The 26,422-nt window shown below is 43.9% G+C and overlaps 1 protein-coding gene across 1 annotated transcript in view; it reads right to left on the bottom strand.

Annotated features, from left to right (window-relative positions):
* LOC124552505 (uncharacterized protein TP_0369-like) overlaps window positions 1-26,422 on the bottom strand; it is a 222,410-nt gene that overhangs the window by 91,655 nt on the left and 104,333 nt on the right. Inside the window, exon 2 of the mRNA XM_047126791.1 lies at window positions 4,034-4,144. Within this exon, the coding sequence (XP_046982747.1) occupies window positions 4,034-4,134 (101 nt within the window). The 5' untranslated portion in view covers window positions 4,135-4,144. The remainder of the gene's footprint in view (window positions 1-4,033; window positions 4,145-26,422) is intronic.

The following is a 26,422-nucleotide window of genomic DNA, read 5'->3' as shown; positions in this document are numbered from 1 at the left end:
AGCATGTACAAAATTTTGTTCTCACTACGCTTCTCCTATAGATGACCGGGAACTGCATGTTTGTGTTGTCCTCATCATTTCAGCATCATTCGGTATAGTGGTGGCACTTGATAGTGCAAAGATTCGGAATTTGCACGGGTACTGATAATTGCTCAGTTGTGAGTGCCCCACAAATCAAATATCATCATCATCACCGACATCTTTGTCCAGTACACAGAAGATACTGCGTGGTCGTGGGTCTGTAGGCTCCTGATAGCACTCAGATGTTTTACAAGGAGGGTCGCCTCAAGTTTAATCAACTGTTTGGCCTTAGGCGACGAGTTTTTATATTATCTAGGAAATGCCATGATGCATTTTATTTATCATGAGAACTGCTCTTGTGGTATGAATGCCATTCGCAATCACAATCACTTTTTGAAAAAGTTACACATAATTACTGTTTAGAAGGAACACAATGTACAGGGTGGTGATAATTAATCTTTCCCTTTAGCCAGTGTAGACAGAAAACTATTTAGTATAAGTGTGCACAATTTTATAGGAATGGTGTTCAGACTATGCGCTGCAGAATTTTTGGCAGTAATAGTGTTACTGTAAGGTTGAACCTCGTAGAAGGGTATTCTATCATTAATTTATTTTGAAAGGCTAATTTCACTGTCTCATTACAGTCCAGCATTAGCCGGCAGCTTCGGCTGCCTGTAATTTTCTCGTCCCACGGTCTCGTAACAGCAAGTCAGCACTGGGGTGGGCAACCTCGACCACGCGCCTCCCTCGTGTGCTGACGAGGTAATGCCGCCTAGGCGACTCTGACCAGCCCACGCTTCAGAATTTTCCGTGCTACCCCCGTGGCTTTCACGGATTCTGACCAATCAGGGCGAGGCCGCTTGGTCGTGCTGAATGCACCCCGCCGCCCATTGGCGAAGCTCTCTCTCTGGCGCGCGCCCTGTAGCTGTGAACACCACCTGCCTCTCCTGGTGCTGCCGCGCCGTACTCTTTGTTTCAGTAGCTGTCACGCCATTCGGACTTGTCCGAATGGCAGACGCCAAATTTCATTAACTTTGCGAACTACGTTTCGCCCGCCACTACACTCTGGCTCACCCTTGCCTCCATAGGCCTGACTTATGTGGCCCATTTGAATGCATTTTCCGCCAATAAATGGTCTCTTAACTAAAATTGTCTTAACACAGGGTGATTCAAAAAGAATACCACAACTTTAAAAATGTGTATTTAATGAAAGAAACATAATATAAACTTCTGTTATACATCATTACAAAGAGCATTTAAAAAGTTTTTTTTTCACTCAAAAACAAGTTCAGAGATGTTCAATATGGCCCCCTCCAGACACTCGAGCAATGTCAACCCGATACTCCAACTCGTTCCACACTCTCTGTAGCATATCAGGCGTAACAGTTTGGATAGCCGCTGTTATTTCTCGTTTCAAATCATCAATGGTGGCTGGGAGAGGTGGCCGAAACACCATATCCTTAACATACCCCCATAAGAAAAAATCGCAGGGGGTAAGATCAGGGCTTCTTGGAGGCCAGTGATGAAGTGCTCTGTCACGGGCTGCCTGGCGGCCGATCCATCGCCTCGGGTAGTTGACGTTCAGGTTTCATAACTAACCTTTTTCGTAGGACTCTCCATACAGTTGATTGTGGAATTTACAGCTCTCTGCGAGTCGATTTTCCTGGGCTGCGAACAAATGCTTGCTGGATGCGTGCTACATTTTCATCACTCGTTCTCGGCCGTCCACAACTTTTCCCTTTGCACAAACACCCATTCTCTGTAAACTGTTTATACCAACGTTTAATACACCACCTATCAGGAGGTTTAACACCATACTTCGTTCGAAATGCACGCTGAACAACTGTCGTCGATTCACTTCTGTCGTACTCAATAACACAAAAAGCTTTCTGTTGAGCGGTCGCCATCTTAGCATCAACTGACGCTGACGCCTAGTCAACAGCGCCTCAAGCGAACAAATGTACAACTAAATGAAACTTTATACCTCCCTTAATTCGCCGACAGATAGTGCTTAGCTCTGCCTTCTGTCGCTGCAGAGTTTTAAATTCCTAAAGTTGTGGTATTCTTTTTGAATCACCCTATAGTTTATTCCCGGCCACCACCTTCTGCTCCAGTGATCCTGTACATTACCGTCATGACTTGCCTTTAGGCGCAGGTAGTGGTGCGGCAGTGTAGGGTTGACACACGGCATGAGTGTGTGTTACAACTGTAGGCAGTCAACATGGGTGTAGCCAAGGTGGGCGGGGTTTTACACGTAAAGCTGTTTAATCAAAACAACAGCAGTAGCGCTGCTGTTCTCTTCGAGTATCGACGCACTGCCCGTGATCCGAACAGCCAATGGGAAGCGAGGAAACGTCTTTCTGAGCCGTTGCACGTGGTCGACCACACACCCAGCGCTTAATCACAACGCAGTATCTTCCACCCAGCTGAGTTTACCCCAATATTGTGTAACATATATCTCATTATTTGGCTGGAATGACCGTCTCCCAATAAACTAACAATATGTTTCAGATTGGGCAGAGTTCAGTGTAGCACTAATTGGCCAAGACATTACAGCCTGGAGATCATCCATGATCATTGTTGATTCTACCAGGTAGCGAATGAAGAATTCATGAATAGGAAATTTCTATGATTGTGTGGTCTTGTGGTCACATGAATGAATCAATTCTTCTTGAGCTTTCATTTGGCTACTCTGGGGCCATTATACTACAGGCTGCCATGCTGGCCAGTGTAATCACTGAAGGATCTCCTTTTCCTGTGTCTTTGCTTTGATTTTCTTTTCTTCGATTTCGCGTAAAGGGGCAAGGTGGGGGGGAGGGGGGGAGGGGGGGGGGGGAGTGCATGGCGAACTGGCAGCGATTCGTGGCATGTCATCAGACAGAAATTTGTGCAATGTTATACAATGATGGCAAAATGTAGAATTCAAATAAAGCTATAACAGTGCCTTTGAAACCACACAAGGAGGATGTCTATATGATTCAGCACACTGAAATGAAACGAATAAAGTCAGTGGGGACAAAATCGGCAAATATGCTATCATGTCTGTCTGACATATATACAAAGCAGAGTGTATACAAGTATGGTGTATGTTCAGGATCTCCTTCCAAAGCCCTGGATCGATTTCAACCCAATTTGGCACAGAGACACCAGGTCTCATGGATGTCAGTTCTGTGGGGTTTATAACCGCCTAGCTCCAATAGGAACAGAGAAAACGGGTTTTTGGAGTCATTGGGATATATGCTACTCTACAGGATAGACATTTTGAGTGGGAAATCGACTTGCTTTGCAGCACTGTCTACACGCCAGGGGCAAGAGACTGTTTACCGGGCCCCGACATGTCAGCTGCCGTGAGTGACAGATATGCTACGTTGGTAGTATTGGCCTGCTTTATCGTACATGTCAGTGGCAAATAAATGATCTTGAGGTCACTGACATGTAGCCTGCCCTGCATGGAAGGTGTGTAGTGGGAGTAGGTTCGACCTGCTTCAGTGAACTGTACTGCAAGGGCTACATGGGCATGGCTGAGGACAGGTTGAGATGGATAGAAGAGTGGATGGACAGAATGAGGGGGAGGCAGACTGAGAGAGGGAAGGAGGGGAAGATGTATGAAGCAGGCGAATGGTGTAGAGGGTTGTGGGCGGGAAGAAAAGGAAGAGAGAGAGGCAGAGGTTGAAAGAGAGAGGGAGAAGGGAGGAAGATATGGTTAGAGAGAGGGGGTGGAGGAAATGGACAAAGAGATGGGGGAGGAGGAGATGAAGAGGAAACACATAGATAGAGGTGGGAGGATGAGGTGGACAGGTAGATGGAGGAACAAGTGGACACAGAGATGGTGAGTGGGAGGTGTGATCAATACAGGATACATGTGTTGAGCGCATATACGAGTGAAGCAATAAAATAAGCGGAAGCTGTTGAGAAACACTACAGTCCAATTGAAAGCACCTTCCATTTTTCGATAACGTAATCTTGTGAGTGTTTTTCATACTGGGATGTCTCGATATGCGTCGGTACTTACGTCTCCTTCCTTTGACACACGTGTTCCCCCAGCAGTGTGGACGATGACGTAGACGCCGCCGCAGCTGCCACCGCCAGCGTCGCCCACAGCCACGTGGCCATTACGTGGCGCCTGCAACAACAACACAGGGAAACTAGAGCCAAAGCAAGTGATCTGTTAGTGGCTGCCGTCTGCTATACCTGTGGACAGTAGCAAGATACGATGACGGTCTCTCAGTGGGGATCACTGCACGTCTGTAGCGTCACGAACCTACAAGCCGAAGGTTTTGCAGACAGTAGAAGACACAAAAACTGAGCACTTTTTCTATTCTGCAACAGCCACCTACATATCTGTATTTGAAGCAATAAAAGTAACGTAAATGCAAAAACTTTAGAGCTAGCATCCAACTTATGTTACCTTTTTCAGCTGCACATCACAAACACAGAAACACACAATGTTTATCAGTATCGAGTGAAAAAGTAAAATATAACGGAATAAAACTAAAAAGCAACTTTTGCTTCAATTGTAAATGAATCTAGTAGGTGGTACACCCTGAAATTTTTTAGGCATTGCAGCACGATTTCAAAAACGAGATGATGTAGTAGCTGGTTTGTAATGGTGTCCGGAAAGATATGGGCCGTTGACTTGTGGACACCAGAGGTTTGCGGACACGTAAGGTTACGTAACAACGCACAGCGCAGTAGCGGCTGCAGAATGTGTTCTTTAAGCTACAAGCAGCAGTCATTCGGAGGTCGCTGCCGCGTGATTAACACGTTGCACATTTAATAACTGATGTATTGCCGGTCTGAAAGGAAGCCTGTCATCTGGTTCGAGGACGGGCGCTAGTCACAAGCGAGTAGTATTACCAGTGTCATCGATTAACATCTTGGTTAATAAAGTTCTTTATTTGTTCTCCATGTAGCACTACAAACTTGGACACATATTTAAAAGAAATAAAAATTAGATAATTTTTCTGTCAAGTGAACTAACAATTAGTGTGATAATCCCTTTCTCTTTAAACGTCACTGATACACAGACGTACGAAGCCGAATTTACCAGGCGGTAGCAAGCTCTCAGGTCAGGTGACTGCTGTGTGTAGGCTAGACAGCAGTACTTACATCCGCTACCACACTGTGTACTGTTACGTGACCTTACATCTCAAGTGTTGCGTGAAAGTCGCTCTGGTGGAAACACCACACCCTGCGCTCACTTTACTTCCAAATTCCTAGTGCCACTACCACTGTGGAAAACTACCAAGGTCAGCCCGTCCGCTCATTACAGCGGTTGCAGGTATCGTAAATTTGGAGAATCCAGAGAGGGTGTTTCTTCGATCACTGCAATGGGAAGATGCGTTCGAAGAATGGAGACGTGTTTTAAGTGTGCGAACATCTCTGTGAACCATCTGACGATGCAGCTCTGGAAATAAATAAGCAAATGGAGAGGCAGAAGAAGAACGCTCGAGAAGTTACTGCGCAGTTATGCGAGATACGCGTGGGTGAAATAGCGAATCTTCATAGTAAAGGTTGTGATTTTACTACTGTACTACCTCACTCGGAAAATATGAAGAGGATCATGCGTTATCTCCTACTGCTGATTCTAGGATTAATAGAAGTGTTTGTCCAATAATTAGTGGTGAAATTAAATTTATTGCTACAGATGGTCCGGTATTTCCTAATAAGGTTAATAATAAATGTCCGGCAATTGTGTTTGCTGCTTGAAATTTATCTTCCCGAAGATATCTTAAAATGGCCGATGACAGTAGTTCTCACCTATAAGACGATAGATCACAGAAGAAGATAGTCATTTTTTCTGGAAGTAAAAGAAAAGATAGCTTACAAACATCTTCCTATTTTTATGGCTGGAACATTTCAGAGCGGCATCAAGCAGTCTGCACAAATCTACGAGGGTTGACTGAAAATTAATGCCTCCACCTTCGTAACTCTTCAACAGTTGGCAGCATTGGTATGCGGCAGGTACTCGTTTGTTCCGTAGCCTCTCCTCTACAGCTCCAGTTGGCGTGAAGCCTCAGCATTGAACGGCTGTGTTGTTACACTGTAAAGTATGGAACCGTGCGCAGACGGTCGTCCAATGCGATTTAGTCAACGTGCAGTCATTGAATTCTTGACAGCAGAAGGTGTCACCCCAAAGGAGATTCATCAGAGAATGAAAGCAGTTTGTGGTGATTGTGTTGATGTGAGCACTGTGCCTCGTTGGGCGAGTAAGTTTAAAGATGTTGAGGCTGGAACATCTGACCTGCGTGACAAAAAAAGAGTTGCTCGTCTTGTTACAGCAACCGCCGAGTTTCACAAGCAAAATGTTGGCAGATTGATTCACGACGATCGTCGTGTCAGTCAGAGAGAAACTGCAAGCACAATCGACGGCTAACAAGGGTCCGAAAGGAAAAGGGAAATGTTTCCTTGCAGCATGACAATGCCAAACCACACACTCCACGTGCCACCGCAGCAGAACTTCAGAGACTGAATTTCACCACCGTACAGCACCCTCCATACAGTACAGATTTAGCACCGTCTGACTTCCATCTATTCCTGATAATGAAAGACGATTATGCTTCTGACGAACACGTTGAGAGAACTGTGAGACTGTGGTTGCGGAAACAGAGTGTCGACTTCTTTCGTGACGGCTTCAGAAAACTTGTTGATCGTTGGCAAATGGCTCAGAGAACTATGGGACTTAACTGCTGAGGTCATCAGTCCTCTAGAACTACTTAAACCTAACTAACCTGAGGACATCACACACATCCATACCCGAGGCAGGATTCGAACCTGCGACCGCAATGGTCGCGCGGTTCCAGACTGTAGCGCCTAGAACCGCTCGGCCACTCCGGCCAGCTCGTTGGCAGAAACGTATCCAATTGGCTGGCGATTATGTGGAAAAGTGAATATTGGTAATTAAAGATTACATTGTAAGCATTATTTCTACGTTCGATTTATTAAAATATTCCCATCCAAACCCAATTAACGAAGGTGGAGGCATTACTTATTCAACCCTCGTACACCGTAAAGGCGGACTTAGGAGGCCCGAGTGACGGAACAGATATTCTTCCTATTGTATTTGCTCCCCCTCCATAATTACAAGAAAGACACTTGTTTCGTCTGATTAGACAAACAGTTCGTCAGTGGTATCCAGGAAAAGTGTCAATCTTGAGTGAGGCAGATGCGTTATCTGACCTTCGTGGAGTTTTCCCTCAAGAGAAATAAGTGAATGTTATGTCCGTATCAAGAAGAGTTTATGGAGAAAAGTTCAAGATGTCGGTCTGACTGACGAGTACCATCAGAACGAAACTTTGTGACTTCACGTCAGCGCGTGAGCCGCGCTGGCATTTGTAAAACCGGTGGCTGTAGTGATGGATGTGTTGATATCGATGCCCACGCTCCTGACAACGAAAGCCTCTCTCAGTTTTTGACTACTTTGTGGATACCTGGCTCCAGAACGATGATATCCACATCGCAGTGTGGAACAGCTGCGGGAAAAGGCACCTGGCGACCAATGCTGTTGAAGGGTTGCTCAACAAAATAAATAAAATTATTCAAAACCTTCGTCCTAGAATCAGCTATATTGTTGAATGCTTGAAGAAGCAAGTGGAGCTCACAAATTGCATGGGAGATGAAGCTCGAAAGGAAGGCTTAAAAGAAAAAGTATTTGATACTGGATGACGCGATAAAGGCAACTGTAAACGTTTATAAAGATACTGGCAGTATTGACCACTGCTTGCAAGCCGTTGTCCACATTAAAAAAATCGACTATGGTCTATTCGCAAGCAGTATATTAAAAAGCTATGAAAGCCACCGACTCTTAGCAAATTTATGTAGTTTAAATTATTAATTATATATGAAAAGCATTATCACCATTAAATTTATGTTATATTAACAAGTAAACTGTAATACAATTGTAGCATAATGAAGCCTATGCAAGAGGTGTATGGATGTTTCGTCACTGATTTTTGAGAGCAACTAAAGAGTTCTAAATATAAATGTGATACAGTTTGCAAAAATTGTGCTTGTTTCCAATTTACCTTGACTATATACTTGAAGTGGTCCACTCGTTAACCATTTTCAAAGGTTTTTTTTTCCTAGTTTTCGATTCCCATAATAATTGTTTACGGTTACATCCCCCCATGAACCATGCACCTTGCCGTTGGTGGGGAGGCTTGCGTGCCTCAACGATACAGATAGTCGCACCGTAGGTGCAACCACAACGGAGGGGTATTTGTTGAGCGGCCAGACAAACGTGTGGTTCCTGAAGGGGGGCAGCAGCCTTTTCAGTAGTTGCAGGGACAACAGTCTGGATGATTGACTGTTCTGGCCTTGTAACAATAACCAAAACGGCCTTGCTGTGCTGGTACTGCGAACGGCTGAAAGCAAGGGGAAACTACAGCCGTAATTTTTCCCGAGGGCATGCAGCTTTACTGTATGATTAAATGATGATGGCATCCTCTTGGGTAAAATATTCCGGAGGTAAAATAGTCCCCCATTCGGATCTCCGGGCGGGGACTACTCAAGAGGATGTCGTTATCAGGAGAAAGAAAAACTCGCGTTCTGCGGATCGGAGCATCGAATGTCAGATTCCTTAATCGGGCAGGTAGTTTAGAAAATTTAAAAAGGGAAATGGATAGGTTAAAGTTAGATATAGTGGGAATTAGTGAAGTTCGGTGGCAGGAGGAACAAGACTTTGGGTCAGGTGAATACAGGGTTATGAATACAAAATCAAATAAGGGTAATGCAGGAGTAGGTTTAATAATGAATAAAAAAATAGGAGTGCGGGTAAGTTACTACAAACAGCATAGTGAACGCATTGTTGTGGCCAAGATAGATACGAAACCCACGCCTACTACAGTAGTACAAGTTTATATGCCAAGACGAAAATTTAATAATCATGGGAGACTGGAACTCGAGAGTGGGAAAAGGAAGACAAGGAAACATAGGTGAATATGGATTGGGGCTAAGAAATGAAAGAGGAAGCCATCTGGAAGAATTTTGTACAGATCATAACTTAATCGTAGCTAACACTAGGTTCAAGAAACATGAAAGAAGGTTGTATAAATGGAAGAACCCTGGAGATACTAGGAGGTTTCAGATAGATTATATAATGGTAAGACAGAGATTTAGGAACCAGGTTTTAAATTGTAAGACATTTCCATGGGCAGATGTGGACTCTGACCACAATCTATTGGTTATGAACTGCAGATTAAAACTGAAGAAACTGCAAAAAGGTGGGAATTTAAGGAGATAGTAGTTGAATGAACTGACTAAACCAGAGGTTGTACAGAGTTTCAGGGAGAGCATAAGGGAACAATTGACAGGAATGGGGGAAAGAAATACAGTAGAAGAAGAATGGGTAGATTTGAGGGATGAAATAGTGAAGGCAGCAGAGGATCAAGTAGGTAAAAAGACGAAGGCTAGTAGAAATTCTTGGGTAACAGAAGAAATATTGAATTTAATTGATGAAAGGAGAAAGTACAAAAATGCAGTAAATGAAGCAGGCAAGAAGGAATACAAACGTCTCAAAAATGAGATCGACAGGAAATGCGAAATGGCTAAGCAGGGATGGCTAGAGGACAAATATTAGGATGTAGAGGCTTATCTCATGAGGGGTAAGATCGATACAGCTTACAGGAAAATTAAAGAGACCTTTGGAGAAAAGAGAACCACTTGTATGAATATCAAGAGCTCAGATGGAAACCCAGTTATAAGCAAAGAAGGGAAAGCAGAAAGGTGGAAGGAGTATATAGAGGGTCTATACAAGGGCGATGATCTTGAGGACAATATTATGGAAATGAAAGAGGATGTAGATGAAGATGAAATGGGAGATATTATACTGCACGAAGAGTTTGACAGAGCACTGAAAGACCTAAGTCGAAACAAGGCCTCGGGAGTAGACAACATTCCATTAGAACTACTGACAGCCTTGGGGGAGCCAGTCCTGACAAAACGCTACCATCTGGTGAGCAAGATGTATGAGACAGGCGAAATTCCCTCAGACTTCAAGAAGAATATAATAATTCCAATCCCAAAGAAAGCAGGTGATGACGGATGTGAAAATTATCGAACTATCAGTTCAATAAGTCACAGCTACAAAATACTAACGTGAATTCTTTACAGACGAATGGGAAAACTGGTAGAAGCGGACCTCGGGGAAGATCAATTTGGATTCCGTAGAAATATTGGAACACGTGAGGCAATACTGACCCTACGACTTATCTTAGAAGCTAGATTAAGGAAGGCAAACCTACGTTTCTAGCATTTGTAAAGCTTTTGACAATATTGACTGGAATACTCTCTTTCAAATTCTGAAGATGGCAGGGGTAAAATACAGGGAGCGAACGGCTTTTTACAGTTTGTACAGAAACCAGATGGCAGTTATAAGAGTCGAGGGGCATGAAAGGGAGGCAGTGGTTGGGAAGGGAGTGAGACAGGGTTGTAGCCTCTCCACAATGCTATTCAATCTGTTTATTGAGCAAGGAGTAAAGGAAACAATAAAGAAATCCGGAGTAGGAATTAAAATCCATGGCGAAGAAAAAAGAATGTGAGGTTCGCCGATGACATTGTAATTCTGTCATAGACAGCAAAGGACTTGCAAGAGCAGTTGAATGGAATGGGCAGTGTCTTGAAAGGAGGATATAAGATGAACATCAACAAAAGCAAAACGAGGATAGTGGAATGTAGTCGACTTAAGTCGTGTGATGCTGAGGGAATTAGATTAGGAAATGAGACACTTACAGTAGTAAAGGAGTTTTGCAATTTGGGGAGCAAAATAACTGATGATTGTCGAAGTGGAGAGGATATAAAATCTAGACTGGCAATGGCAAGGAAAGCGTTTCTGAGGAAGAAAAAATTGTTAACATCGATTATTGATTTAAGTGTCAGGAAGTCGTTTCTGAAAGTATTTGTATGGAGTGTAGCCATGTATGGAAGTGAAACATGCACGATAAATAGTTTAGACAAGAAGAGAATAGAAGCTTTCGAAATGTGGTGCTACAGAAGAGTGCTGAAGATTAGATGGGTAGATCACATAAGTAATGAGGAGGTATTGAATAGAATTGGGGAAAAGAGGAGTTTGTGGCACAAGTTGACTAGAAGAAGGGATCGGTTGGTAGGACATATTCTGAGGCATCAAGGGATCACAAATTTAGCGTTGGAGGGCAGCGTGGAGGGTAAAAATCGTAGAGGGAGACAAAGAGATGAATACACTAAACAGATTCAGAAGGATATAGGCTGCAGTAGGTACTGGGAGACGAAGAAGCTTGCTCAGGATAGAGTAGCATGGAGAGCTGCATCAAACCAGTCTCAGGACTAGAGACCACTACAACAACAATGGTTACATACAGTTTTTTAGTCTCGGTTTAACTTGATCTTGTGCTTGTTCCTTATGTACAGTTTTCTGAAACTACACTCTTATGTCGAGGGGATCATTGCCACCACGAAATTGCTGTCAAAATGACATGGTGATGTTTAACATCAAATTGCTCAAATTAAAGTTCATGGTTTATAGTCTTTAAACAATCAGAAAGCGTTGTCTGGCCCTATAATATGCCTGAAATAGCGGTATATGTACTCCGTATGCCTTCGTATTATACATTTGAAACAAAACAAAAACCTACTTTCTCAGATAATTTTTTTAAAAATTTCATTTCAATCCAAAATTCTTACGTAGCATAGTTAGCATAATTATTTTTAAGACTTCGGAATGTGGCTAATAAAAGATTCTCTAGGACATCGCTTTCGCTTTAAATATTAAAACACAGTTTTAGCCTGTTCAGTTAAGGGGCAGCAGTATTCCAGATTGTAATCACAAAAAACTCCTTTCACTTCGAATACTATACGTACGTCATATTTATACAACTATTACTCACATTCGGGAGGACGACGGTTCAAAACCCGCGTCCGGCCATCCTGATTTAGGTTTTCCGTGATTTTCCCAAGTCGCTTTAGACATGCTGGGTTGGTTCATCTGAAAGGACACAGTCGACTTCCTTCCCTAATCTGATGGGACCGATGACCTCCTGTTTGGTCCTCTCTCCCAAAACAAAAAAATAAAAAAAAGAAACCAAGCTCCCTTACTCTGTAAAATGCACCTCAATGTCAAGAAATTGTCGTAAATGATCAAGCAGTCTGGAAACACAGCTTTATGAATAATTAAGTGCAGATCAATATCTAAATCTGTGTATAATTAACAGTCTAATATAATTAGCTCGAAAAAAGGTCGCGCCTGCCAATAAATATGCACAAGCTGGAAATATTTTTAATGGAAGTTAGGCACCCCAAATAACAGTTAAATGATTTTGCGAGGATTTATGCTTTGTGCTAAACATTTGCGGGCCGTGAAAACCATGGAATTTTCAGACTTTTTTCAGTTTCTCGCTTAACCTCGAAAACGATACAGGCTACAGAAAATCTACAAAAACACCAAAAGGAATGAGCATAAAGTTTCACTTAGAATAACCTACTTAAAAGTTAAAATCGCTTCATCAGTTTAGCCACAATCGATCGTCAAAATCGGCACTTTTTGCCAACTTGGCGGAAAAGTGAGTTATGATCGTCTTCCAACATCTGTAACGCAAAAGCGGTTGCTCCAAATGAAACGTGTTATGTATGAAAGATTTAGAGTATCAAACTGTGCGTAAGAAGACATCCTAAATTTTAAAACTCACTCACTACTTTGCAGAGATACAAATAAAAACGTGAAAATATTCGCAGCGGTAAATTCCTGATCATCCAAATTCGACCAGATATTCAAATTTACGGGCAATTCCGTTAGGTACCTATCTAGATAGTTACTTCTATTTATTGATTTAATTGTTCAAGAAGGTAATTTTTAGTTTTTGTGTCAATTACTTATGTTTGTAATAATTATACAACAGGGAAAAAAAGCATGGAAAATGCACAGATAATTTTGGTGAGTCAGTTTATGTTGATCGATAAATAGCAACACCTCTCGGTTCAGAGCCACTTGACATACTCTGTCAAGAAAGGTTAATGGGGCGAAACGCCTTGCGGAATCTCACATGTCAAATCAAACACCTCTCAGTCCTCTAATTCCCAAACTTACTTAATTTGGCTACCAGTTTCGGCTATTTACTACGCCATCTTCAGACCACTGACCGATGTGTGGGAAGATTCCACCTCGGTTCCGATCAAAATAGGTGCCGGCATTCTGGTATCTGTAGATTTCTGCTTGCTGTTGCGATCACTTCAAATATCAACTGCGGACTGTTAGATAAACCAGAACAGAGGTGAAATCTTCCTACACGTCTGTCAGGGGTCTGAAGATGGTGTAGTAAATCGCCGAAATTGCTAGGCAAATAAAATAAGTTTGGAAACTAGACGGCTGAAATGCGTTCGATTTGACGTGCTGTAGCGAACAACCGAGTCCCGCAACCATCTCTGAAAAGATGGACGTGTAGAGACTTGCGCAGTTTCAGTGTACTCGTAACCATTTGTGCGCAAAATTCTATTTTTGGTAACTTTACGATACCACCTGGTACGAATGAAGTTTCGGTAGTAGTGACACCTGTCAGGCCGTGCCTCCTTTGGTATTGCGATTACAAAACTTTTCATTTTTTTATTACATTTCGAATTATCTTTCATTCATGCACAGCTTGCTTTATTCAGTGAGTTAAACGCCGCGCATGGTGAAGGCAGACACGAATGCTTTGCCATGTCCTCCGCCGTCCAGGGTGACAAAAAAACTGTACGGATGGAGCCGTCCTTCGGCACCCAGCCGAGTCCCCCCACCCACACACCCGGCCTCATGTCGCACACGTTGAGAAACACATGCTGCTTACACTTACACACACACACACGTCCATATGCTAGGCTCACGCATCCGGGACACGGCGGTGGCTGGCTCTAAACGCCGCCAAAGTCACGTATCTTTCCTAACCAGGCAGCCAGAACAACATGGGGGTAGAGCAGTTCCAGTCCAACGTCCTGCGACACGTAAGTCATTAGGGACGGAGCACTATTGAAAGAAATTCCTCCTCTTTTAGCACCGGTCTACCGTATGTTGCTGCAGGAGCACAGGGTTCCACGTGATTGGAAGAATCGACAAGTTACTCCCGTTTTCAAGAAGTTTCTTCAAACTCACGCAAAAAACTATAACCGGCCTACATCTATGATGTTAGTCTATTATAGAATTTTGGAATATGATTTACGCTTGCGTGTTACGAAATACCTGGAGACTGAGAATCTCTTCTTTGGTAATCAACACGGGTTCCGGAAACAACGATCTTGCCCACCGAGCTCGATCTGTTTGTGCACGAGACTCCCCATCCATCGCAAGCCCCCCCCCCCCCCCCCCCACCTCGCGTCTGATTTAGCGGTAAAGTGGCCCAGTGGATATCCCATCAAAACCTGAACGCAGATCATACATGAAAACAAGAAGAAGGTGTACCGACCTCTGAAAAGAGAAGCAAAACAGAAATAGTGAACGGTCCAAGCTCAAGATATGCAACATCAAGGGACTTATAAGAACGATGGCGTGGCCGTTGTGTGGTAACGGTGTTGGACAACAAAGCAGGAGATCCGTGTTCAAAACTCCTCCCCGCCCACTCTTTTTATTTTTATCACAAATTTATTAACTGTCCGTCCGGTCATTGTCGTATCTGTTCTCCTTCTGTAGTCTTAGCAATTTTCATACTACACACTGGTTATAGAATATGAGTCAGGTGGCAGGGCTTTATTGGCGTCGCTGCTGTGATGGGAAGTGAGAGCAGGCGAGGTGCCTCATGTACCTCTCGCAGAAATGAAAACAACAGATAAACGAAACTTCCTGGCAGATTAAAGCTGTGTGCCGTACCGAGTTTCGAACTCGGGTCTTTTGCCTTTCACCGGCAAGTGCTCTACCAACTGAGCTACCCAAACACAACTCACGACCCGCCATCACAGCAGTAGTTATTTGTGTGTCTCCATGTTTATGACGTCATGATCTCCTGAACTTTGTATCGTACAATCATAAAATTTTTCTGTTACATTCCATGGTATATGTGAATACTACCTGCAAAATGTGTTGCGAGTACAGTTAACAGTAAAGAAGTAATAAACTAAAAGGTCGTGCTTCACATGACAGTTTTTTTGCATGGAAAGCGAAAATGTAGTAAGAGATAACCTTTTTGTCTTACATCAATTGGGGCTATTACTGTGAAGAAGTTTTGTAAGTGTCTAAAACTGTATGTAAAATGTGGTGCAAGTCTCCGAGTGATCTCGTTCTCAAGTGCTGGATGAATAAAGTATGGGTCTTCGAGCATTTCTTTTTCACCGCCACCCCACCTCATTAACGAGCCGGCCGGTGTGGCCGTACGGTTCTAAGCGCTTCAGTTTGGAACCGCGTGACCGCTACGGTCGCAGGTTCGAATCCTGCCTCGGGCATGGACGTGTGTGCTGTCCTTAGGTTATTTAGGTTCAAGTAGTTCTAAGTTCTAGGGGACTGATGACCACAGATGTTAAGTCCCATAGTGCTCAGAGCCATTTGAACCACCTCATTAACAGGTGGGTTGTTCTTACCCCGACAGTCATTCCTTCCATACAGTAAGTGATGTGTGTACTAAATTTGGTTGAAATCTGTCCACTTATGTGGAATATTTGTACATACGTTTTTATATTATATCTGGATTTCTAGTCACCTCAAACATAATAGACGTGGACCTCCGTCAGGAGATTTCCGGACAGAACTGTGGACACAACCTCCCCTCTTCCGCCACTTGCCCACCTTTCCCCGTGTTCTACGAGCTGTGTGAACGTCGCGATGCTGGAAAGACAAATCCCTGTGCTTACTTTGCTTCTGAAGCAAGGGAAGGAGATGAAAAAGGCAAATTGTTCAAATAATAGTCCATGTTCTTTAGTCTTTAAAACAAGCAGAAAACGTTGTCTGGTCTCAGGCTATCTCTCAAACAGAAGTATATGCAAGCATACGTATCTTTTTACAATACATTTAAAACAAAACAAAAGCCACCTACTTCCTCCAAGGGAGTCTTTTGAATGGTGTTTTAATCCAAAATGCGTAGGTGGCGTAACTTTACGCAATAATAAGCATATCTAATATTTAGGAATGTCGTTTATACATCAGGGACAACGCTTTCATGTCAAATACTTAAACACAGTTTCGGCTTGTCGTACTAAATCGCAGCAGTATTCCACATAGCAGCCACGGAAAACTCCTTCCGCTTCTAACATTTTGTACAACTGGTAGTCTGTAAAAGTTACTTCAGTCTCACGAAATCGCAGCAAATGATTAAGGAATCTGGACAGCCAGCTGTATCTATACTTCACCACGCACTAATCTAAATCTAAATCTAATATGCTTAAAATCCTTTATTTGTTTATATTAGTATAGTACTCTTCAGAAAAAAGGTGGGAATTTAAGGAGATGGGACCTGGATAAACTGATTAAACCAGAGGTTGTAGAGAGTTTCAGGCAGAGCATAAGGGAACAATTGACATGAATCGAGGAAAGAAATACAGTAGAAGAAGAATGGGTAGCTTTGAGAGATGAAGTAGTGAAGGCAGCATAGGATCAAGTAGGTAAAAAGACGAGGGCTAGTAGAAATCCTTGGGTAACAGAAGGTGTATTGAATTTAATTGATGAAAGGAGAAAATATAAAAATGCAGTAAATGAAGCAGGCAAAAAGGAATACAAACGTCTCAAAAATGAGATTGACAGGGAGTGCAAAATGGGTAAACAGGGATGGCTAGAGGACAAATGTAAGGACGTGGAGGCTTATCTCACTAGGGGTAAGATAGATACTGCCTACAGGAAAATTAAAGAGACTTTTGGAGAAAAGAGAACCACTTGTATGAATATCAAGATCTCAGATGGAAACCCAGTTATAAGCATAGAGGGAAAGCAGAAAGGTGGAAGGAGTATATAGAGGGTCTATACAAGGGCGTTGTACTTGAGGACAATATTATGGAAATGGAAGAGGATGTAGATGAAGATGAAATGGGAGATATGATACTGTGTGAAGATTTTAACAGAGCACTGAAAGACCTAAGTCGAAACAAGGCCCTGGGAGTAGACAACATTCCATTAGAACTACTGACAGCCTTGGGAGAGCCAGTCCTGACAAAACTCTACCATCTGGTGAGCAAGATGTATGAGACAGGCGAAATTCCCTCAGACTTCAAGAAGAATATAATAATTCCAATCCCAAAGAAAGCAGGTGTTGACAGATGTGAAAATTACCGAACTATCAGTTTAATAAGTCACAGCTGCAAAATACTAACGCGAATACTTTACAGACGAATGGAAAAACTGGTAGAAGCCGACCTCGGGGAAGATCAGTTTGGATTCCGTAGAAATACTGGAACACGTGAGGCAATACTGACCTTACGACTTATCTTAGAAGAAAGATTAAGGAAAGGCAAACCTACGTTTCTAGCATTTGTAGACTTAGAGAAAGCTTTTGACAATGTTGACTGGAATACTCTCTTTCACATTCTAAAGGTGGCAGGGGTAAAATACAGGGAGCGAAAGGCTATTTACAATTTGTACAGAAACCAGATGGCAGTTATAAGAGTAGAGGGGCATGAAAGGGAAGCAGGGGTTGGGAAGGGAGCGAGACAGAGTTGTAGCCTCTCCCCGATGCTATTCAATCTGTATATAGAACAAGCAGTAAAAGAAACAAAAGAGAAGTTCGGAGTAGGAATTAAAATCCATGGACAAGAAATAAAAACTTTGAGGTTGCCGATGACATTGTAATTCTGTCACGGACAGCAAAGGACCTGAAAGAGCAGTTGGACGGAATGGACAGTGTCTTGAAAGGAGGATCTAAGATGAACATCAACAAAAGCAAAACGAGGATAATGGAATGTAGTCGAATTAAGTCGGGTGATGCTGAGGAAATTAGATTAGCAAATGAGACACTTAAAGTAGTAAAGGAGTTTTGCTATTTGGGGAGCAAAATAACTGATGATTGTCGAAGTAGAGAGGATATAAACTGTAGACTGGCAATGGCAAGGAAAGCGTTTCTGAAAAAGAGATATTTGTTAACATCGAGTATAGATTTAAGTGTCAGGAAGTCGTTTCTGAAAGTATTTGTATGGAGTGTGGCCATGTATGGATGTGGAACATGGACGACAAATAGTTTGGACAAGAAGAGAATAGAAGCTTTCGAAATGTGGTGCTACAGAAGAATGCTGAAGATTAGATAGGTAGATCACATAACTAATGAGGAAGTATTGAATAGGATTGGGGAGAAGTTTGTGGCACAACTTGACCAGAAGAAGGGATCGGTTGGTAGGACATGTTCTGAGGCATCAAGGGATCACCAATTTAGTATTGGAGGGCAGCGTGGAGGGTAAAAATCGTAGAGGGAGACCAAGAGAAGAATACACTAAGCAGATTCAGAAGGATGTAGGCTGCAGTAGGTACTGGGAGATGAAGGAGCTTGCAGATGATAGAGTAGCATGGGGAGCTGCATCAAACTAGTCTCTGGACAGAAGAACACAACAACAACAGCGGAGGCTCCATTTTGTACTGGCGGTGTCGGGAGAAATGTTGACACGACAGATTGGAAGCAGGGATTTGTAGACACCACCAGCTCGAGGAAGAGATTGTTGCCCCAGGTACCTGGCACAGCGGCAGTCTGGGCACACCAGAACAATCATTGTGGGGCTGTGCGCTCCATGAAGAACCAGCAGGTAAAGGACGCCAGGTGTTAAGGATGCTGGATCCCAAAGCAGCACTAAGGAGCGAGTCTACCTGGCGCATCTTGGACGATACTGCAGCCGCAGTATCCAGGAAGGTCAAGGAAGACTTCACGAGCCATTCAACCGTAACTCATCGCGCTCGGATGCAGGCCAGACAAATGTTTTCAAATGTGTGTGAAGTCCTAAGGGAACAAACTGCTGAGGTGATCGGTTCCTCGACTTACATACTGTTTAAACTAACTTGTACTAACTTATGCTAAGAACAAGACACACACTCATGCCCGAGGGAGGACTTGAACCTCCGGCGGGAGGGGCCGAGCAGTCCGTGACATGGCACCTCAAACGGCGCGGCCACGCCGCTCGGTCAGAGCAGACAACATACTCTACCGGGGAGAGAAAACGACTGGGGTCGGCGACTACCAAATGAAGTACTGTACCAAGAATCTACATTCCGTTGGTGCAAGTGATTATGGAAGTGTGGACTTTAAGATGTAACAGTGGTTGGTGGATTTACTTGCTACAGTGGAAACGTTGCTGGCGTGCTGCCCGACGCACAAGGAATCCAGCAGACTGGGCAGCGCCAAAGGGTGGTTGTGTTTCGGGTTCCGCTGAATAGGTCAGGTGTCCACCACACGCAGCAGGCGGCTACGCGGGTAGCAGGGGCTGTGTGGCGTGGACTGGGCGGTTTTTTTAGATTAGAGGGTGTCGAGAAAACACAAGAAGGGCTTCAGCCACTAAGGGTGCAGGCCGAACACAGGAAGAACGTAGATACAGGAACCATCGGTATAACAGTTGTAAATTGTCGTAGCTGTGTTGGGAAAGTACCAGAGCTCCAAGCGCTAATAGAAAGCACTGATGCTCCAATCTTTATAGGCACTGAAAGCTGGCTGAAGCCGGAGATAAGCTCAGCCGAAATTTTTGCGATGAACCTAACGGTGTTCCGAAAGGATAGGCTAAACAAGTTTGGTGGTGGCGTCTTTGTTGCTGTTAGAAGTATTTTATCTCGTCGCGAAATTGAAGTACATATTTCCTGAGAAGTCATTGTTGGCAACCGGAATAAAATAATAATTTGATCCTTTTACCGACCTCCCAATTCAGATGATACAGTTGCTGAAAGGTTCAAAGAAAACTTGAGTTTGATTTCGAAAACGTAGCCGGCTCATACGATTACAGTTGGTGGTGACTTTAATTTACCCTCGATATGTTGACGAAAATATATGTATAATTCCGGAAGTACGCATAAAACATCGTCAGAAATTGTGCTAAACGCATTCTCTGAAAATTATTTCGACCAGTTAGTTCATTTGTCCACGCGAGTAGTAAACGGTTGTGAAAACACACTCTTCTTAACAACAAATAATCCTGAGTTAATAACGAGCATCAAAACGGATACAGGGATTAGTGAACACAGGGTTGTCGTATCGAGATTGAATATTGTAACCCCCAGATCCTCCAAAAACAAAAGAAAAATATTCCTATTCAAAAAAGCAAATAAAAATTCACTTGACTCCTTCCTGAGAAACAACCTCCACTCCTTCCATATTAATAATATACGTGTAGGCCAGATGTGGCTTAAATTAAAAAAATATAGTATCGGCAGCAATTGAGAGATTTATACCAAATAGATTAACAAACGACGGAGCTGATTCTCCTTGGTACACAAAACGGGTCAGAACACTGTTGCAGAAACAACGAAACAAACATGCCAAATTTAAACAGACGCAAAATCCCCAAGATTGGCGACCTTTTACAGAAGCTCGAAATTTAACGCGGACTTCAATGCTAGATGCTTGTAATAGAAACTTTGTCTTGAAACCTGGCAGAAAATCCAGATTCTGGTCGTATGTGAAGTATGTTAGCGGCAAGAAACTATCAATGACTTCTCTGCGCGATGGCAATGGAGATACTATCGAAGACAGTACTGCCAAAGCAGAGTTACTAAACGCAGCCTTCCGAAATGCCTTAACAAAAGAAGACGAAGTAAATATTCCGGAATTCGAACCACGAACAGCTGCCAACATGAGTAACGTAGTACTAAATATCCTCGGAGTAGTGAAACAACTTAAATCACTTAATAAAAGCATGTCTTTTGGTCGAGACTGCATACCAATTAGGTTCCTTTCCGAATATGCTGATGCGTTAGCTCTATACTTAACAATCACATACAACCGTTCGCTCTACGAAAGATCCGTACCCAAAGACTGGAAAGTTGCACAGTTCACACCAATATCCGAGAAAGGTAGTAGGAGTAAACCACTAAATTACAAGCCTATACAATTAACGTCGATATGCAGCAGGATTCTGGAACATTTATTGTGATCGAACATTATGAATCACTTCGAAGAAAATGGTCTATTCACACACAGTTAACATGGATTCAAAAAACATCGTTCTTGTGAAACACGACTAGCTCTTTATTCGCATGCAGTGTTGAGTGCTAATGACAAGGGGTTTCAGATCGATTCCGTATTTTTGGATTTCCGGAAGGCTTTTACACTGTACCCACTGTACCACACAAGCGGCTTGTAGTGAAATTGCGTGCTTATGGAATATCGTCTCAGTTATATGACTGCATTTGTTATTTCCTGTCAGAGAGGTCACAATTCGTAGTAATTAATGGAAAGTCATCGAGTAAAACAGAAGTGATTTCTGGCGTTCCCTAAGCTACTGTTCTAGGCACTTTGCTGTTCCTTATCTTTATAAACGATTTAGGAGACAGTCTGAGCAACCGTCTTAGGTTGTTTGCAGAAGACGTTGTCGTTTATCGACTAAGAAAGTCATCAGAAGATCAAAACAAACTGCAAAACGACTTAGGAAAGATATCTAAATGGTGCGAAAATTCGCATTTGACCCTAAATAACGAAAAGTGTGAGGTCGTCCACGTGAGCGCTAAAAGGAATGGTTTAAACTTCGGGTACATGATGAATCAGTCAAATATAAAAGGCACGAAATTCAACTAAATACCTAGGAATTAGAATTACGAGCAACTTAAATAGGATAGAACACTTAGAAAATGTTGCGGGGAAGGCTAACCAAAGACTGCGTTTTATTGGCAGGACACTTAGAAAATGTAACAGATCTACTAAGGAGACTGCCTACACTACGCTTGTGCGTTCTCTTTTAGAATACTGCTGCGCGGTGTGGGATCCTTACCAGACAGGATTGACGGAGTACATCGAAAAAGTTCAAAGAAGGGCAGCACGTTTTGTATTATTGCGAAATAGGGGAGAGAGTGTCACTGAAGTGACACAGGATTTGGGCCGGACTTCATTAAAACAAAGGCGTTTTCTCACGAAATTTCAGTCATCAACTTTCTCCTCCGAATGCGAAAATATTTTTTTGACAAGGACCTACATAGGGAGAAACGATCACCGCTATAAAATAAGGGAAGTCAGAGCTCGTACGGAAAGATACAGGTGTTCGTTCTTTCTGCGCGCTGTAGGAGATTGGAATAATGGAGAATTGTGAAGGTGGTTCGATGAACCCTCAGCCAGGCACTTAAATGTGATTTGCACAGTCTGCACGTAGATGTAGACAAGGAATCCAGCACCCTATGGTTGTTGACCGGGTAGTATGAGGACGAATCTGTTAGGAGAGACAACCATCTACAAATTAAAACATTGTCATATTCCAAGATCATAATGCCCCCATACTCACAGCTAAGAAGGTTCAGGCGCGGTTGGTGGAGCATCAGAATATCTGATCGGGTGAACTTTCGCACTGAAACATATTTGTAAAACAAAAAACCGCTTTAGTTGCCACTAATTTTCTTAATTTATTCCACGACTGGTTTCGAACCTTAAAAGTTTCATCTTCAAGTCCCACTCTTGATGGCGCCCGAAGATGAAGCTATAAGCTTCGAGACCGGTCGTTGAATAAATTAAGAAAATTACTGGGAACTGAAGCGGATTTTTATTCTATAAATCAGAATATCATGAAATACCTTCCCTGGCCAGTACAGTCTCCAGACCTCAACATCTCTGAACCGGTATGGGGAGTCTAAGGGCAGAGAGCGAGGAGCCGATTTCGAGCTCCAACATACTTGAAGCAATTGGCGGATGTTTTGGTGCAAGAATGTTAGAATATTCCGCTGCAAGCTATTCAGGCATTCCACGAATTTATTCTGCGAAGAACTGCATCTGTTGTGAAAGCCAATGGTACCACAACCACTTTGTAATAAATAAACACAGGGCTACTCATAAAGAAGGAACACATTTCAAACATTTATTGCTTTCAAACTACAAAAGATAGAAACACAATAACAGCGTTCCTGGAAAGAAAAAAGTTCAAATTTTTATGTATTCAACATGAGCACCATGACAAATACACTACTGGCCATTAAAATTGCTACACCACGAAGATGAGGTGCTACAGACGCGAAATTAAACCGACAAGAAGAAGATGCTATGATATGCAAATGATTAGCTTTTCAGAGCATTCACACAAGGTTGGCGCCGGTGGCGACACCTACAACGTGCTGACATGCGGAAAGTTACCAACCGATTTCTCATACACAAACGTTGTTGTGATGCCTCGTGTAAGAAGGAGAAATGCGTACCATCACGTTTCCGACTTTGATAAAGGTCGGATTGTAGCCTATCGCGATTGCGGTTTATCGTATCGCGACATTGCTGCTCGCGTTGGTCGAGATCCAATGACTGTTAGCAGAATATGGAATCGGTGGGTTCAGGAGGGTAATACGGAACGCCGTGCTGGATCCCAACGGCCTCGCATCACTAGCAGTCGAGATGACAGGCATCTTATCCGCATGGCTGTAACAGATCGTGTAGCCACGTCTCGATCCCTGAGTTCAACAGATGGGGACGTTTGCAAGACAACAACCATCTGCACGAACAGTTCGACGACGTTTGCAGCAGCATGGACTATCAGCTCGGAGCCCATTGCTGCGGTTACCCTTGACGCTGCATCACAGACAGGAGCGACTGCGATGGTGTACTCAACGACGAACCTGGGTGCACGAATGGGAAAACGTCATTTTTTCGGACGAATCCAGGTTCTGTTTAGAGCATCATGATGGTCGCGTCCGTGTTTGGCGACATCGCGGTGAACGCCATACTGGCGTATCACCCGGCATGATGGTGTGGGGTGCCATTGGTTACACGTCTCGGCCACCTCTTGTTCGCATTGACGACACTCTGAAGAGTGGACGCTACATTTCAGATCTGTTACGACCCGTGGTTCTACCCTTCATTCGATCTCTGCGAAACCCTACATTTCAGAAGGATAATCCACGACCGCATGTTGCAGGTCCTGTACGGGCCTTTCTGGTTACAGAAAATGTTCGACTGCTTCCCTGGCCAGCACAGTCTCCAGATCTCTCACCAATTGAAAACGTCTGGTCAATGGTGGCCGAGCAACTGGCTCGTCACAATACGCCAGTCACTACTCTTGATGAACTGTGGTATCGTGCATGGGCAGCTGTACCTGTACACGCCATCCAAGCTCTGTTTGATTCAATGCCTAGGCGTATCAAGGCCGTTAATTACGGCCAGAGGTGGTTGTTCTGGGTACTGATTTCTCAGGATCTATGCACCCAAATTGCGTGAAAATGTAATCACATGTCAGTTCTAGTATAATACATGTGTCCAATGAATACGCGTTTATCATCTGCATTTCTTCTTGGTGTAGCAATTTTAATGGCCAGTAGTGTATCGGAGAGGCTCCGTCCCCGCCGCAGCCGCAGTGGTCCACAACCCCACGACGACTACCGCAGTCCCCTTCACCCCTCCGTCGCCCAACACCGAACCCAGGGTTATTGTGCGGTTCGGCCCCCGGTGTACCCCCCAGAGAACGTCTGACACCAGACGAGCATAACCCCTATGTTTGCGTGGTAGAGTAATGTTGGTGTACGCGTACGTGGGGAACTTGTTTGCGCAGCAATCGCCGACATAGTGTAACTGAGACGGAATAAGGGGAACCAGACCGCATTCGCCGATGCAGATGGAAAACTGCCTAAAGACCATCCACAGACTGGCCGGTTCACCGGACCTCGACACAAATCCGCCGGGTAGATTCGTGCCGGGTTCCAGGCGCCCCTTCCCGCCCGGGAAGCCGTGCGGTAGACCGGGCGGCCAACCGGGCGGGCCAAGGGAAGGGTAGGGAGAGGGTGACAGCAGGTGTTGGGAGAGCCTCTCGAAAAGCACCCTAACGTCCCCATCCGGAGGACGGATCACCAACACTGTCGCCATGTTCTCACTTCTTGACACAGTGTGGAGAGGTTCATGATTTAATACAGAACATTATCACAAAGGCTGGCGATCAGGAACTATCCGCCACCACCTCCCCTCGCTGGCCAAATACCACAGTGAAAATTTAACCCACCGCCTTACCTGAGACTCGAGGGCTACCGCACGGGAATCTGTCAGCGACCTCAGCTACAATTCTTTTGTTCCTGGTCAACGGGTGATCCCTTCACCAACGCCGATATTTTGCGGGTCTTCCTGGGTTTCATTTACAGTCAAAGGAACCATCCTACACTACTGGCCATTAAAATTGCTACACCAAGAAACAATGCAGATGATAAACGGGTATTCATTGGACAAATATATTATACTAGAGCTGACATGTGATTACATTTTCACGCTATTTGGGTGCATAGATCCTGAGAAATCAGTACCCAGAACAACCGTAATAACGGCCTTGATACGCCTGGGCATTGAGTAAAACAGAGCTTTGATGGCATGTACAGATACAGCTGCCCCTGCAGCTTCAACACGATACCACAGTTCATCAAGAGTAGTGAATGGCGTATTATGACAAGCCAGTTGCTCGGCCACCATTGATCAGTTGGTGAGAGATCTGGAGAATGTGGTGGCCAGGGCAGCAGTCGAACATTTTCTGTATCCAGAAAGACCCGTTCAGGACCTGCAACATGCGGTCGTACATTATTCCGCTGATATGTAAGGTTTCGCAGGGATCGAATGAAAGGTAATGTCCACTGTTCAAAGTGCCGCCAGTGCGAACAAGAGGTGACCGAGACGTGTAACCAATTGGACCCCATACAATCACGCCGGGTGATACACCAGTATGGCGATGACGAATACACGCTTCCAATGTGCGTTCACCGCGATGTCGCCAAACACGGATGCGACCATCATGATCCTCTAAACAGAACCTGGATTCATCCGAAAAAATGACTTGCCATTCGTGCATCGACGTTCGTCGTCGAGTACACCATCGCAGGCGCTCCTGTCTGTGGTGCGGCGTCAAGGGTAACTGCACCCATGGTCTCCGAGCTAATAGTCCATGCTGTTGCAAACGTCGTCGAACTGTTCGTGCAGATGGTTTTTGTCTTGCAAACGTCCCCATCTGTTGAACTCAGGGATCGAGACGTGGCTGCACGATCCGTTACAGCCATGCGGATAAGATGTCTGTCATCTCGACTGCTAGTGATACGAGGCCGTTGGGATCCAGCACGGCGTTCCGTATTACCCTCCTGAACCCATCGATTCCATATTCTGCTAACAGTCATTGAATTTCGACCAACGCTAGCAGCAATGTCGCGATACGATAAACCGGAATCGCGATAGGCTACAATCCGACGTTTATCAAAGACGGAAACGTGATGGTACGCATTTCTCGTCCTTACACGAGGCATCACAACAACGTTTCACCAGGCAACGCCGGTCAACTGCTGTTTGTGTATTAGAAATCGGTTGGAAAGTTTCCTCATGTCAGCACGTTGTAGGTGTCGGCACCGGTGCCAACCTTGTGTGAATGTTCTGAA

This window comes from Schistocerca americana, chromosome 10 (assembly GCF_021461395.2).
Source record: "Schistocerca americana isolate TAMUIC-IGC-003095 chromosome 10, iqSchAmer2.1, whole genome shotgun sequence".
Classification (NCBI taxonomy): Eukaryota; Metazoa; Arthropoda; class Insecta; order Orthoptera; family Acrididae; genus Schistocerca; species Schistocerca americana.
This window is presented reverse-complemented; position numbering and strand designations above follow the sequence as displayed.